This window comes from Erpetoichthys calabaricus, chromosome 14 (assembly GCF_900747795.2).
Source record: "Erpetoichthys calabaricus chromosome 14, fErpCal1.3, whole genome shotgun sequence".
Classification (NCBI taxonomy): Eukaryota; Metazoa; Chordata; class Cladistia; order Polypteriformes; family Polypteridae; genus Erpetoichthys; species Erpetoichthys calabaricus.
Window position 1 is genome coordinate 6,108,056 of NC_041407.2, and position 15,755 is coordinate 6,123,810.

Below are 15,755 nucleotides of genomic sequence, written 5' to 3' on the forward strand. Positions count from 1 at the left end.
CAAACTTTATTAAATGTGCAGAAAGGACAGAAAGGTGTTGTGTTTTGTGGGTGGTTCCCTAAGAGGCGGAGTCACCTGTCAATCACCACCAGTGACTGCCCTCTGCCCTATAAATCCCAGAGGGTCTTCCACAGTGCCTGGCAGCTCATTTTGTCCGTTTATTTGCGTCTTATTGTACGTTTTGTGATTTCCAGACCTTCTGCTCCGTTCTTCGTTTTGATTTCGTCTTTGGGTTCCGGATCGGGATTTGTTTTTGCTCAGATAGCCTTGTGTTAAAGGTAAAATCGAATTGCGTGGGTGTTCCACGGTGACTGGGATGCTTTTTGTAAATGGATAGATCTTTTCATGTACACAGATTCGTCGCTTGCCCTTAGGACTAAGCCGGGGATTGACAGCGATATCCCCCTCTAGTGGGCAGTTTTGGAAGTGATTTTGAAACTTTTTGTGATTTAACTGCTATGGGACTCCTAATCCACGACACTTTCAAAAGAAATGGCGTGATGGGGTGCCATGTAGCCAGCCCTGAATACTAAAAACAAAAACGAAAGAATGAGACACTTACTGTTTCTCATGCAGCGGTGTTGGAGCTGCAGGCTGTATAAGATCTCTTCTTCGTCGATGTCGATGAGGACTTTGGCTTGTCGCAGGTAAGGAATCAGTAAGCACGCCTGCACCTCCATGACTATCTTGTGCCGGTGGCTGTCGATCATCTCCCACAGGTCATCCTCTTCCAGATCCTTCAGTTCTTTCCCAGACATGTCGATGCCCGCCATGATTTAAATGCCTGGCAAGAGGAGGAGTTCAAAATAAGAGATGTCTCAACACAATGGGACCCCCCCTGGGACCCCCCGGGAGGCTGGCGGTATTTTTATCTTTTGTTGTCTCGCCGTCTCGTTTTGTTTTTGAAACTTCAGATTTCCAGCATTTGTTGCATTTTTTATGGTGGGCGGTGTCCCAAGTGAATTAGGGAAAATTGAGGTTGAGTTAGACTTTGAGTAGAAGAATAATGATGCGCCCGATATTAGCATCATCTCACAATTTTTCATTTGTCGAATGGAATTCCAACATTGAAAGTGACAGAAAGGCAAATTCTATGTTCGCTTCTGTTGGATGGGAGGGAAATGTGTGTGGAAGCTCATTCCCGCCGTTGAAATGAATGGCATCATTTTACAAAAACAATCACGTTATTTCGCAAAAATATTGCCTGCTGTGGTCGGCGGCGTGGCATTCAGTTCTTATCACTTGATTGCAGGCTACGTGCATCCTTCACCTCTCCCTCACGATCGGCCACTGATGTTACTGGCAGCAAGCAGGCATCATCTTTGTGAAATAACACAATACGTTTCGTCAGTTATCTATTTCATTGGCACGCACACCCTTTCACCCGTCAAAGTGCAGACTAAACTGGTTAAAACTGACCCATGAGTGTGTGTGTGTGTGTGTGTGTTCAGACCTGGCGCCCCATCCGAGGTTTGTTCCTGCTTTGCCTGCGGCGATGGGCTCAAGCTTCTCTGTGACCCTAGTGGTCTAAAAATGGGAGAACGGACGGATATTCCTTCATCGTGATGTCACCCCCTAAACTCCGGTGGCATGTGGGCACGGTTGAGACTGAGGACGAGGTCAGAGATGAAGGCTCGGTGGCATACCTGCCAGATGCTCGAACGTTTTACGTGGCCCTGTGTGACTTCCTGGTCCTCCCGTGTCTTCAGATCGATGCCCAGTGTGCGCCGTCGTCACAAGGACTTTGCTGTGCCCCTCAGGGTCATCAGTTCATTTGGGCTAGCTGGAGACGTGGTGAAGCTTACATGGGTGGGTAGCCGAGGAGGGCCTTCAAACGGTGAGATCTCCTGACCTACCAGCAAGAAAAATGAAAACCAGAGAGGATGGAACAAAATCATCGTCAAGTTCAAGTTAATTGCCATACATAAAAAGCATTGCTGACATTTTATGTAACTGCTGCACCACCGTGCCACCCCTGTTTTTACACATTGAATTCAAATGAATGGCTCCATCCTTCTGTTGAGCCATCCAGTTTCTAAATCCAGTCAGGATCAGAAGGGTTGCAAGCCAACCCATGAACTTGAAAGCAGAATCTAATTGTGGAATGGGTGCCAGTCTGCCACATGGCACTCTCTCGAGCACACTGGCACAGTTTAGTCACCAACCAGCCTAATGTGCTTGTTATTGGGATGTGGGAAGAAACCTGAGGACTTGGAGGAAAAGAACCGACATGAACATGATGAGAACATGCCAGCTGGCATGGCGGAATCTGAGAAGGAAGCTCACAAACCACTATGCCAATCAAATATAATGACAACCCCCCCCCCCGCCCCCCAACCACATAAATAAACATTAGAATAACACAGAAGTTTACATATTCTGGAGTCACCCTTTAACTTGGATGAAAGCCCAGAACAGTGGCACACACTGTGGAGTGCATTAGAAGGGCTGTGGTGGGCAGTGCCAAGTGCTGCCAACACTCACCGTGCCTTTACCTCAGATCATCCCAAGGCTCCGAAGCGTTTTAAGAGGTGACAGTCCCGTCAGCATAGCACGAACAACTGAAAGAGCCCGGCCAGCGCTTTTATAGTCTCCCGATCGTGCCTGGCGCTGGTGGGCACATGCAGCCTTTGATCAGGAAAGCACGTCAAGGCCTGCGGGTATAAAAACAAGAATGTAAAGTCTAACTGAAGTCATCCAGGTGTGAAATAAAATGGAAAAAACAAGGAAATAAATAAGCACAGAAACTACGAGCCAGCGGCGGAGGGGACCGCATTCACTGCCATCAGCACAGCGAAGGAGCAAAACCCACGTCAGCAGTTACAGTATGAGGAGGGCATTACGGCCGGGCGATCAGGAGTGAAATGAAGCCCACCTTTGGACTCCCCGCTCAATTGGATGCCAGTTTTTCCTTATCAGATATTGGCGCCAACTTTCACTTGTTGTGTTTTAGTCTCTTCGGGCAGGGTGGCTCAGTGGCTACAGCGCTGGACTTGAAACAAACAAAAAACAACAACAACCTCTCTCCATACATATGTGAGCACCCGTCAGCCCACCAGAGCCCACCCAAAGGGGCTGCACAGTGGAATACTCTGTTAGGCAGCCAAAAGCCTGCTGGGCACACCCATACATTTTAATGCCTTTAATGGAAATGGACACTTTTTTTTATCAAGATACCATTAAATTGATTTAAAAACACAGCAAGGACTTTACTAGTCTCACTAAGTGCATGAAAGGACTGATTTTCGGTTTATGATTCACTTATGAATGCAAATCCCCATTTTGAACGGCCATTCCTTCAGTGAGCTAATGGTCAACTCCCTTAGCGTGTCCTTAATTAGTTACGTGTTAATGCCAATTAGTTATAAAAGAAACCTTCGGAAATCTACCAGCGCCAATGAAGCGAGGGATTCTGTTCACTTGGGTTGAAAGGTTCAGTTCTGGGTTTAAAATTTCAAACATTCTCAAAAAGTTTGTCATCTTTTTTTTTTGACTGAATGAAGGTTAGATAGATATGAAAGGCACTGTATAATAGATAGAATTTGGTATAGATAGATAGATAGATAGATAGATAGATAGATAGATAGATAGATATGAAAGGCACTATATAATAGACAGAGAGATAGATAGAATTTGGTATAGTAGGCAGGATTAGATAGATAGATAGATAGATAGATAGATAGATAGATAGATAGATAGAATTTGGTAGGCAGGATTAGATAGATAGATAGATAGATAGATAGATAGATAGATAGATATGAAAGGCACTATATAATAGATAGACAGAGAGATAGATAGAATTTGGTATAGTAGGCAGGATTAGATAGATAGATAGATAGATAGATAGATAGATAGATAGATAGATAGATAGATAGATAGATAGATAGATAGAATTTGGTAGGCAGGATTAGATAGATAGATAGATAGATAGATAGATAGATAGATAGATAGATATGAAAGGCACTATATAATAGATAGATAGATAGATAGATAGATAGATATGAAAGGCACTATATAATAGATAGATAGATACAGTGGTGTGAAAAACTATTTGCCCCCTTCCTGATTTCTTATTCTTTTGCATGTTTGTCACACAAAATGTTTCTGATCATCAAACACATTTAACCATTAGTCAAATATAACACAAGTAAACACAAAATGCAGTTTGTAAATGGTGGTTTTTATTATTTAGGGAGAAAAAAAAAATCCAAACCTACATGGCCCTGTGTGAAAAAGTAATTGCCCCTGAACCTAATAACTGGTTGGGCCACCCTTAGCAGCAATAACTGCAATCAAGTGTTTGCGATAACTTGCAATGAGTCTTTTACAGCGCTCTGGAGGAATTTTGGCCCACTCATCTTTGCAAAATTGTTGTAATTCAGCTTTATGTGAGGGTTTTCTAGCATGAACCGCCTTTTTAAGGTCATGCCATAGCATCTCAATTGGATTCAGGTCAGGACTTTGACTAGGCCACTCCAAAGTCTTCATTTTGTTTTTCTTCAGCCATTCAGAGGTGGATTTGCTGGTGTGTTTTGGGTCATTGTCCTGTTTGCAGCACCCAAGATCGCTTCAGCTTGAGTTGACGAACAGATGGCCGGACATTCTCCTTCAGGATTTTTTGGTAGACAGTAGAATTCATGGTTCCATCTATCACAGCAAGCCTTCCAGGTCCTGAAGCAGCAAAACAACCCCAGACCATCACACTACCACCACCATATTTTACTGTTGGTATGATGTTCTTTTTCTGAAATGCTGTATTCCTTTTACGCCAGATGTAACGGGACATTTGCCTTCCAAAAAGTTCAACTTTTGACTCATCAGTCCACAAGGTATTTTCCCAAAAGTCTTGGCAATCATTGAGATGTTTCTTAGCAAAATTGAGACGAGCCCTAATGTTCTTTTTGCTTAACAGTGGTTTGCGTCTTGGACATCTGCCATGCAGGCCGTTTTTGCCCAGTCTCTTTCTTATGGTGGAGTCGTGAACACTGACCTTAATTGAGGCAAGTGAGGCCTGCAGTTCTTTAGACGTTGTCCTGGGGTCTTTTGTGACCTCTCGGATGAGTCGTCTCTGCGCTCTTGGGGTAATTTTGGTCGGCCGGCCACTCCTGGGAAGGTTCACCACTGTTCCATGTTTTTGCCATTTGTGGATAATGGCTCTCACTGTGGTTCGCTGGAGTCCCAAAGCTTTAGAAATGGCTTTATAACCTTTACCAGACTGATAGATCTCAATTACTTCTGTTCTCATTTGTTCCTGAATTTCTTTGGATCTTGGCATGATGTCTAGCTTTTGAGGTGCTTTTGGTCTACTTCTCTGTGTCAGGCAGCTCCTATTTAAGTGATTTCTTGATTGAAACAGGTGTGGCAGTAATCAGGCCTGGGGGTGGCTACGGAAATTGAACTCAGGTGTGGTACACCACAGTTAGGTTATTTTTTAACAAGGGGGCAATTACTTTTTCACACAGGGCCATGTAGGTTTGGATTTTTTTTCTCCCTAAATAATAAACACCATCATTTAAATACTGCATTTTGTGTTTACTTGTGTTATATTTGACTAATGGTTAAATGTGTTTGATGATCAGAAACATTTTGTGTGACAAACATGCAAAAGAATAAGAAATCAGGAAGGGGGCAAATAGTTTTTCACACCACTGTAGATAGATAGATAGATAGATAGATAGATAGATAGATATGAAAGGCACTATATAATAGATAGACAGATAGATAGAATTTGGTATAGTAGGCAGGATTAGATAGATAGATAGAATCTGGTATAGTAGGCAGGATTAGATAGATAGATAGATATATATGAAAGGCACTATATAATAGATAGACAGATAGATAGAATTTGGTATAGTAGGCAGGATTAGATAGATAGATAGAATCTAGTATAGTAGGCAGGATTTAAAAACAACATTTATTTATATAATTGTTAAAAACAGCATATAATATCACCCAACAGACAAAAAAAACCTATATACAGAATAATAAAAATAATCTTATTCAATATAACAAATGAAGAAACATTTCCAGTTAAAGCTGTCCTAACACACTTTAATTTAGCATATGTGGGAAAAAATGATAACATCAAGTGTAACTCATCATCCTCACATTCACAGAGCACACTATTTACACACCAAACATCCCTAAACTTTTCCAAATTCTTTGTACATTTATAAAAATTAAACTCCACTAAGATTCTACTCTTACATAACTTTTTGAAGAACCCAATGGTATCCTGAAGCCCAGTCCCACTGATGTTATTTCTGCAGGTTTTCCATATCGTCAGTTTTGCTTGACCTATGATGAAGTTCACCAGGTTGACGTTATTTCCTGTTCGTTTTGTTACCTTCCACCCAAACAGAAAGCCCACCTCGTTGTATTCAATACCCAATCTAACAATTAGATGTCTGATCACACTGAAAAGAGGCTGAAGTCTCATAGAAAACAGAAAACAATGAAACACGGTTTCCCTCGCACCACAAAAGGGACACTTACCAGTAACCCCAGGACTAATTATTGCTAAAAAGGAGTTGACCGCTAAAATGCCATGCAACAGCCTCCACTGCAGATCCCCCACCCGATGAGCCAATGGTGGCCTGTACAGCGACCTCCAGGCCGGCTTTGCTCCCTCTGGCACAGTAAGCTTGTCTCTCCACGGTGTGTCAGGAAGCGTCTTCAGCTGAGTCTGATGTTTGACTGTCACACACATTATCTACAGCTGCTTTCCAGTCACAAACTGCAGTGGTAAGTTCATCAGGTTACTTATGGCCAGTAAGCCATTTGTTTTATTGTCTGTCCACTCACCTGCCGGGGACACCACAATTATAGGAAAGCCACAGTCACTGGAAGGGCAGATCTTTGTATCAAACAGATCTTCTATTTGTGTTAAGTAGCTCTTGGGCAATGAAGTTCTCAGTCTATTTAAGAACTTTCCTAATAATCGCAGAGAGTGCACTCCTGTCTCCTCTGCTATCCTTGTTGTGTCCTTCCACACAAATCTGTCCAAATCAAGTAAATGACGGATTTTCGTAACATGGCACCTTACAAAATTGTGAGCAAAATGACGTCATTCCCAAGAGCAGCTGACATGAGGATTAAATAGCAATGGTTCCTCCAGTACCCAAAACAAGGAAGTATTATCAACATCCCTTGTGACCGTCAGTAAAGACCAAGCACTTAATAAACATTTATAAAAGGCCGGCAACTGTGAGGTATCGATCTTGTCCACTTCACACAGCACTATGTTCTTCCCCAATCTCATCTGTCCAACCTGGTCAAGAAAAAACTGAGCTAAACAAGTCCACGGGTGCTGCTCATGTGAATATAACAGGTGTTGTACTGTTTGTAGACGGAAAGCAGCCACTCGACCCTCAACATCCATAAGTCCTTGACCCCCTTCATCCAGTGGTAATTCCAGCACACTCCGTCTCAGCCAGTGCATACCGTCCCAAAAGAAGTTCACAATGGCCTCCTGTACCTGCTTAATCAGCTGTGATGGGGGCTCCAAACAGATGCACTTTTGCCACAGGCTGGAGGTCACCAGGTTATTAACAACCAGCATCCTGCCCCTATAAGACACCTGGGGGAGGATCCAACACCATTTCGCCAGTCGAGCTTGAACCTTTTGAAATAATCCCTCCCAGTTCTTACGTACAAATTGTCCATTGCCAAGATAGACTCCTAGGTATAATAATCCTCCAGTGCTCCACTGCAGACGCCCTCAAGCTGAGGTGAACTCAGTCCGGCCCAGTCTCCCACCAGCAGAGCACTGCTTTTGGCCCAATTTATTTTAGCCGATGACATTTTTTCATAAGTTCTTTGACAAGCCGTCAGCTTATCCACATCCTCCTGATTCCTGATGAGAACCACAATGTCATCCGCATGAGCCGTAACTTTAAATGGCTCCACTGTGTACTCCGGGATAGACAAACCAGTCAGCACTCTGCGCAGCTCCTTCAAAAATGGCTCCAATGCCAATGCATACAGCAGTCCAGAAAGAGAGCAGCCCTGCATGTCGAACTCCTCTTTGAACAGTAAAAGGCGCACACAAGCCACCATTGACTTTCACTACACTAGAAATGTCACTATAAAGTAATTGAATATTCTTAACAAATTTCTCCCCAAAAACCAAAAGCCCTCATCACGTCCCACAAGTAGGAATGACTGACCTGATCAAAAGCTTTCTCTTGATCTAAGGAAAGTAAGCCAACTTTAAAATTAAGAAGCTCTGAGGAAGCCAAAATATCCCGAATTAAAAAAATATTGTTAAAAATAGTTCTGTCAGGCACACAGTAACTCTGATCTGGATGCACCACATTAGTCAGGACAGTCCGGAGTCTGTTGGTCAACACTTTAGAAAAAATCTTATAGTCTGCACACAGCAGTGACACAGGCCGCCAGTTTCTATACTATATGATAGATAGATTGATTGATTTTGGTATAGTAGGCAGGATTAGATAGATAGATATGAAAGGCACTATATAATAGATAGATAGACAGATAGATAGATATGAAAGGCACTATATAATAGATAGATAGATAGATAGATAGATAGATAGATAGATAGATAGATAGATAGATTTTGGTATAGTAGGCAGGATTAGATAGATAGATATGAAAGGCACTATATAATAGATAGATAGATAGATAGATAGATAGATAGATAGATAGATATGAAAGGCACTATATAATAGATAGATAGATAGATAGATAGATAGATAGATAGATAGATAGATAGATAGATAGATAGATAGATATGAAAGGCACTATATAATAGATAGATAGATAGATAGATAGATAGATAGATAGATAGATAGATATGAAAGGCACTATATAATAGATAGATAGATAGATAGATAGATAGATAGATAGATAGATAGATAGATAGATAGATAGATAGATAGGAATAGCAATGGATAATAGGTAGAGTTGACAGACACTGTATAACAGATGGAAACCTATGAAAGACACGATATCATAAATAGATAAACAGATTAAACTGAAGAACTGAAAGGTGCTATATAAATACTGCACTTTCTACATAACAGCAAAACAACAAGTTATAGATAAAAATGAAAGGTGCTTTATAACAGATACTTAAAAATAAAAAGCACTATATAATAGCTCAATAGAATATCAATCCAGCATTTCATATTCATTTTATAGTGCACTTTATAGCTATTTAGCAGTTTAAATCTATTTTATGGTATATCTGTCTATATGTTTTATAGTGCCTTTTATATTGCACTGTATATGACCATCTATCTATCTATCTATCTATCTATCTATCTATCTATCTATCTAGCTCTCCTTCAGCTCTTTTGATCTGTTATATATATATATATATATATATATTATATATTGGGCCTTTCACACGTATCTACCTCTCACCTTTCTGCTCTATTTATCAGTTATATAGCGCCTTTCCTTTCTATCTATTACATAACACCATTCAGCTCCTCCTGCGTACATTCCTTTTTACCAGTCACCTATGATTAATTGTCTCAGTACTTCTATATGTAGATGTCTGACAGGCTCAGGTCACTCTGAGGCTCACACTGTGACAGTATGGTACAGTTTGATCTTTCTAATTTTCTATAGCGCCTTTCATACAAGTCCTATCCCCTCCAATCCCTTTTTTCCGTTAGTTGTGTCCACATTTCTTCATTGTGCTCCTGGACTTGTGTGGGGTCACAGAAGCAGTTCATGGTGATTTTTCGTAGCCCATTTCGTATACATGAGGACACACGTGTATCCACACGCTGTACCTGACACTTGTCCCACTTAATGTAGTTCAGTTCATTACATATTCTGTATTTCAGATGGAATGTCTTTGTACCCTTAAAGCGCCTTTTTTGTTAGGCTGCAGTATGTAACAGGACACTGCGTGAGTGCTGATGGTTGAGTTCCTTTCGTCTGCCTGTCCCATCTTAAATGAGGCTTTATGCTGTCGGATACTCACCGATACGCAGTACCGGCACCCCGTCCCGTGTCGGCTCAGAGGGTCGGTAGCGGCGTTCCAAGTTCCTCCACCCGATCGAATGTTGTTGTATCGTCACGGCGCGATGCCGAACCCCCCATAAAGCCCCCACTTTGGTCAAATACTAGTCAAACATCGCGCCGTAAACAGCGCCGCCAGTGATGTGACGACACTTCAAGTACTGCGTACAGGTAATCCTAGTTCAGGAGTTTATTTATTTATTTAAATTTCTTTCCAGTCCGCGCGCTTCTTTCTCTTTAGGTCTCATTTATTTTTCTGTACATGAGATCTGTCTGCCTGTCTGTCGTTTACGAATGGAATGTGACAAACGTTAAATGCAAAGAGCCGAGCCTATCTTGGTAATCTGCCTCCAGGTGGCCGGCCATTCCACTGCCCTGCTTGTTCCAGTGAGATGACGTCATGCAGAACTAAAAATAGGAGAAGGAAAAGATCCAAAAATAACAGGAGCGAGTTCAGCGGCCGGTGACGAGGGAATCCCCGGCCATCGTGTTATATAACTGCATGGGCACCCGCGGGGGCAGCGCCACATCTTTATATGAAAGGAGTGGGCATGGGAATTTCATGTTAATTACCATTAAAATGTCCTTAAACCGTTGACAGCAAATTCACACAAAAGGCAGCAATGCAGTAGAACAAAAGCAACAAACAGGTAAAGAAAATGAGGAGAAATGAGCCATTCACACAATAAGGTGCCTTCTGTTGGAATGGCAACTGCAATGCATATGTCTCTGTTATATCGTCTTTGGTAAGGGAGTTTGTGATGTGCCATCTGCTGAAATGCAAATACAATGCGTTTTATTAATACAAATGTTTGTGATGCACCATCTGATGGAATGACAAATGCAATGCGGAGTGGTGGCTCTGAGGCTAGGGATCTGCACTGGGAATCGGAAGGTTGTCGGTTCGAAATCCCGTAAAATGCCAAAAGGGACTCTGCTCTGTTGGGCCCTTGAGCAAGGCCCTTAACCTGCAATTGCTAAGCGCTTTGAGTAGTGAGAAAAGCGCTATATAAATGCAAAGAATTATTATTATTAATGCATATTTTTCTTTTATTTGGCATTTTTATGAGATTTATAAAATCAGTGGTAATTTTTGTGATGCACCATCTGTTGAAATGTAAATGCAATGCATTTTATTACTACACGTTTGTGATACACCATCTGTTGGAATGTCAAATGCAACGCATATGTCTCTGTTATGTGCCACTTGCTATGAGATTTATAAAAGCAGTGTTAATGTTTGTGATGTGCCATCTGTTGAAATGTAAATGCAATGCATTTCATTAATACAAATGTTTGTGATGTACCATCTGTTGGAATGACAAATGCAATACATATGTCTCTTTTACTTGGTATTCTTATAAGATTTATAAAATCAGTGTTAATATTTGTGATGCACCATCTGTTGAAATGTAAATACAATGCGTATGCCTCTGTTACATGACACTTGCTATGGGATTAATAAAAGCAGTGTTAATGTTTGTGATGTGCCATCTGTTGAAATGCAAATGCAATGCATTTTGTTACTACAAATGTTTGTGATGCACCATCTATTGGAATGCCAAATACAATGCATATGTTTTTGTCATGTGCCATTTGGTATGGAATTTATAAAATCAGTGTTATTTGTGATGCGCCATCTGTTGGAATGACAAGTGCAATGCATATGTCTCTTTTACTTGGCATTCTTATGAGATTTATAAAATCAGTGTTAATATTTGTGATGCACCATCTGTTGAAATGTAAATACAATGTGTATGCCTCTGTTACATGACACTTGCTATGGGATTAATAAAAGCAGTGTTAATATTTGTGATGTGCCATCTGTTGAAATGCACATACAATGCATTTTATTACAACAAATGTTTTTGATGCACCATCTGTTGAAATGTCAAATACAAATGCATATGGCTGTTATGTGCCATTTGGTATGGGATTTATAAACTCAGTGTTAATGTTTGTAATGCACCATCTGTTGAAATGTAAATGCAATGCATTTTCTTTGACTGTCCTTAAACAGTTAAACCAGTGGTGGATATAGGTATGGGTGACATGAGCAAATGCTTAAGGTGTCACGGGGCGCCCACACCAAAAAATTCAAAATAGTGATTTCAACCTGAAACAGTCAATCCATTAAAGGCACCATTTATGAAAGTTAAGGGGCACCTGCTCTGGACACCAAAGGATATGCACACAGAGAGGCACCATTTATGTGACTAAAGGGGCGCACTCTGGGCACCGAGGGAGACCCCTCGCCAGCAGTCAAAGTCTAATACATACCCCCATAGCCTAGTGCGCTAAATGTGCTTCAACCAGGAAATGAGTTAAAGTGTTAACTGCAAACGTCATGGAATTTACAGGGGGAAACCCTGCGGCACGCAGTCACCTGAGGGCAGCTGTGCACTCAGCTAACCTCCGGATAAAACATCAAAGACGAGAAGATGGCACCTGTGGGAGGCTGGCAAGATGGACACAGTCACACATCCACTGGGAGATGCGGGAGGGCAAGGGGGACACAGAGGAGAGGTGGTGGGACGGTTTGTGCTTTATAAATGTGCCTTCACTCACTAATAAGAGGGAGCTTCTCGAGGTGATCAAGGCGAGCTACCTAGTAAGTGCAAACCTGCAGGCTGATGTCCTCCGCCACGGATGGTGAGAGATCTCATTGAACGTCAGCACTGGTGGTCAAGACGTCCGTCTTCACCTTAAAAACAATCACATCTGCCGGATCTGAAAGCAAAGGGCCGAGCTGAGCTCTGTCAGTTTGAGCCAAACCACTTGATCAGACTGAAATCCCACCGCTGCCACCATGTTTGTCCTCAACAAATTGTGTATCCTCACACTGTGTGGTCTGGCAGCAGCCACCCCATATATTCTCCTGGGGTTCTAACCACAAAGTATAAGAAACACAAGAGCACATAGAAGCACATCACATAGATAACAAATAATAAATAAACACAACAATATTAACAAAATAAAAAATCAAAAGTATAACAGACACATGAAAAAAAATAATCATGTACAGTGAAGCTCAGTCAGGCCAGGCTGACGTGTTCAAGGGCAGCGTGCCAAATCGAGACCCTAAGTGGGTTCTGCTGGACGGGCATCCCTGAGATGCGGTGAAGGGCAAAGTAATGCAGTAAGATGGCATCTGCCTGCCAGGACTCTGTCAGCAACATACAAAGAAACCATCAACGTGCCACTCAAACTCAGCTGGCCTCAATGACCAAGTCAACACTGAGCTCCAGGAAATGAGCAGGAAAAAAAATAAAAAATAAAAACGCCAGAGGAGGCGCAGAGGAATTTACAGAAATGAAGAGCACAAAGGGCAACTCGATACGGGAGACAAGAAAGACACCCTGGAAAGGACAGGAGAGACCACCAGAAGAAAGAAAGAAAGAAAGAAAGAAAGAAAGAAAGAAAGAAAGAAAGAAAGAAAGAAAGAAAGAAAGAAAGAAAAGTAAAATGCAATTCAAGCACACGTGAAACACAAACGAGATTTCAAGAAAGGAAGTAGAGAAGCGATCAGGCATTCACAAAATACACAGAGAGACCAGCTGACACAGTTAGAGATGGAGGTGAAAGGCGCTATATGAGAAACATAAAGAGATGTCAAAGGCACTATAAGACAGAGAGAGCTGAAAAACCCTTCACAATGGAGAGGTACAAACACTAATAAACACTAATATAATAGACAGAAACGTTAACATTATATAAAGTTATTGTCTGTTTTTACCTGCATTATTATCAATCTTTAATTTAATATTGTTTTTTGTATCAGTAAGGTGCTGCTGGAGTATGTGAATTTCCCCTTGGGATTAATAAAGTATCTATCTATCTAGATGTAAAATGCAGTACATAACACATAGGTGACAGGCACTATCTAAGAGATAGATAGACAGATATATGTGAAAGGCACTATATAGGAGAATGGAATGAAAGTAACCACACAATAGATATACAGGTTGTGAGGGACAGCCAGCGTTTCAGTCCGGCCGGGACGTCCCGCAACAAAAGAAGACAGCCTTTGTAGGGCATTACATCCCCCGGGACGCTAAATGGCAGCTCCCCTGGATGGAAATGGTTCCTGGGATTCCTGCAAGGCAGCATGGGACATGGAGTCCGTCTCTTCAGCCCTGTTGGTGCCGTGGGTGCCGCCAGGGGGAGCTCACCAAGAACCTGGGGGCTTTTTACGATTATGGCACCCTGGAAGTGCTTCGGAGTCAGGTGAACGGAAGCCCACAGTACTTCCAGGACAATTAACAAAAGAAGATGTGGTGTTGACCCAGAGAAGAAACACTTCCGGGTCATAGACTTTAAAAGGACTGTGGGAAACCCCAGCAGGCTGAGTTGGAGTTGGGAGGGAGTGCAACAGAGTTCCTGGGAGGAGTGGAGGATTTGTTATTGGTTATTGCAATTGTTATTGATTTATTGGAGTATTGTGGAGGGGAGGTGCACACTATTATTATAATAAATAATAATTTGGACTTTTATCTGGTGTCTGACGCATTGTCTGAGGGTTCAAGGGGATGACAGCGGCCCCAATCTACCACAAGGTATAGAAGGGAATGGCACTATACAATATATGGGGAAAAATATATACAAAGGGCAGAATATAAAATATGAAAGATAGAAGGAAAACCACTTGATGTATGATAATAGATAGAAACATGAAACGCACTATATAATAGGCAGATAAATATGAAAGGTACTATATAATAAATGGATATATGTATATAAAAGGCACCATACAATAGACAGATGTGAAAGTGAGTACATACAAAATAGAGAAAGATACATATAACTGGTAGAATATAAAATATGGAGACAGACATACAGGAAAAGCACTATATGAAATGTAACAAACAGCTATGAATGGCAATGTATAATAGCTATATGGTGAGCTTCATGCAATATATATTTAATATAATATATAGGTACAAAAGGCATCACACAATAGATAGATGTGAAAGGCACGCTACATAAAATATGAAACAATAAAAAGATAATATAATAGACAGATGTGAAAGGCACTGTATAAAATAGATACAATGGGAACAATATAAAATATGGAGATACACAGGGAACACAATATGGAAAACAGATTAAATATGGAAATTAACTGATAGTTGAAAGGCACGATAGATAGATAGATAGATAGATAGATAGATAGATAGATAGATAGATAGATAGATAGATAGATAGATAGATAGATAGATAGATAGATAGATAGATAGTGTCTTTATTGTGCCTTTCATGTCTATAATCGCCCACTACGTGATCTACAAAAAGGAGAAAAACAATCAAGTCGCAGATCAGGAAACCAACGCCAAGCTAAACGCTACCATAAACGTGAATGCGTGTGTTGTACGGCATGGTCTGAAGGTCGGAGCCTCATACTGATTGGCTCACAGGCCCCAGTGTCCACACATCTTACTTCTCATTGGTTAGCAAGGTCTTGCGTCACAGAAAAACAGAAACCAATTTTCTAATCCGCTTGCATAACGCAATAATCAAATGATAGAATTGATCCAACAATAACAGGCAGATTAAGTACAAACATAAGGGTATACAAAAGCAAACAGAATCCGGATAAATTAAGAGTATAGTGATTAACAGCAGGGAGACACCTCAGCGGGTATCTCAGGACTCGGGAAGCGTCTGCCTAGGAACTCGGGGAGCGCCAACACACTAAAGTTGAGAACGACCGCGGTGTGTTATGAACTCACTGATATCAAGCATTAAAGTGGTGACAT

The 15,755-nt window shown here is 41.3% G+C and overlaps 1 protein-coding gene across 2 annotated transcripts in view; it reads right to left on the minus strand.

Moving 5' to 3' along the window:
• card14 (caspase recruitment domain family, member 14) overlaps window positions 1–2,814 on the minus strand; it is a 46,219-nt gene extending 43,405 nt beyond the window's left edge. The window contains exons 1-4 of one of the 2 annotated variants that reach the window (XM_028818662.2): window positions 2,743–2,814; window positions 2,496–2,654; window positions 1,647–1,852; window positions 563–784 (exon numbers count right to left, since the gene is read on the minus strand). In XM_028818662.2, the coding sequence (XP_028674495.2) occupies window positions 563–773 (211 nt within the window). In that variant the 5' untranslated portion in view covers window positions 774–784; window positions 1,647–1,852; window positions 2,496–2,654; window positions 2,743–2,814. Of the gene's footprint in view, window positions 1–562; window positions 785–1,646; window positions 1,853–2,484; window positions 2,655–2,742 lie in introns of both variants that reach the window. The other variant, XM_028818659.2, reaches the window with a different exon arrangement.
• Between the last annotated feature and the right edge of the window lie 12,941 nt (window positions 2,815–15,755).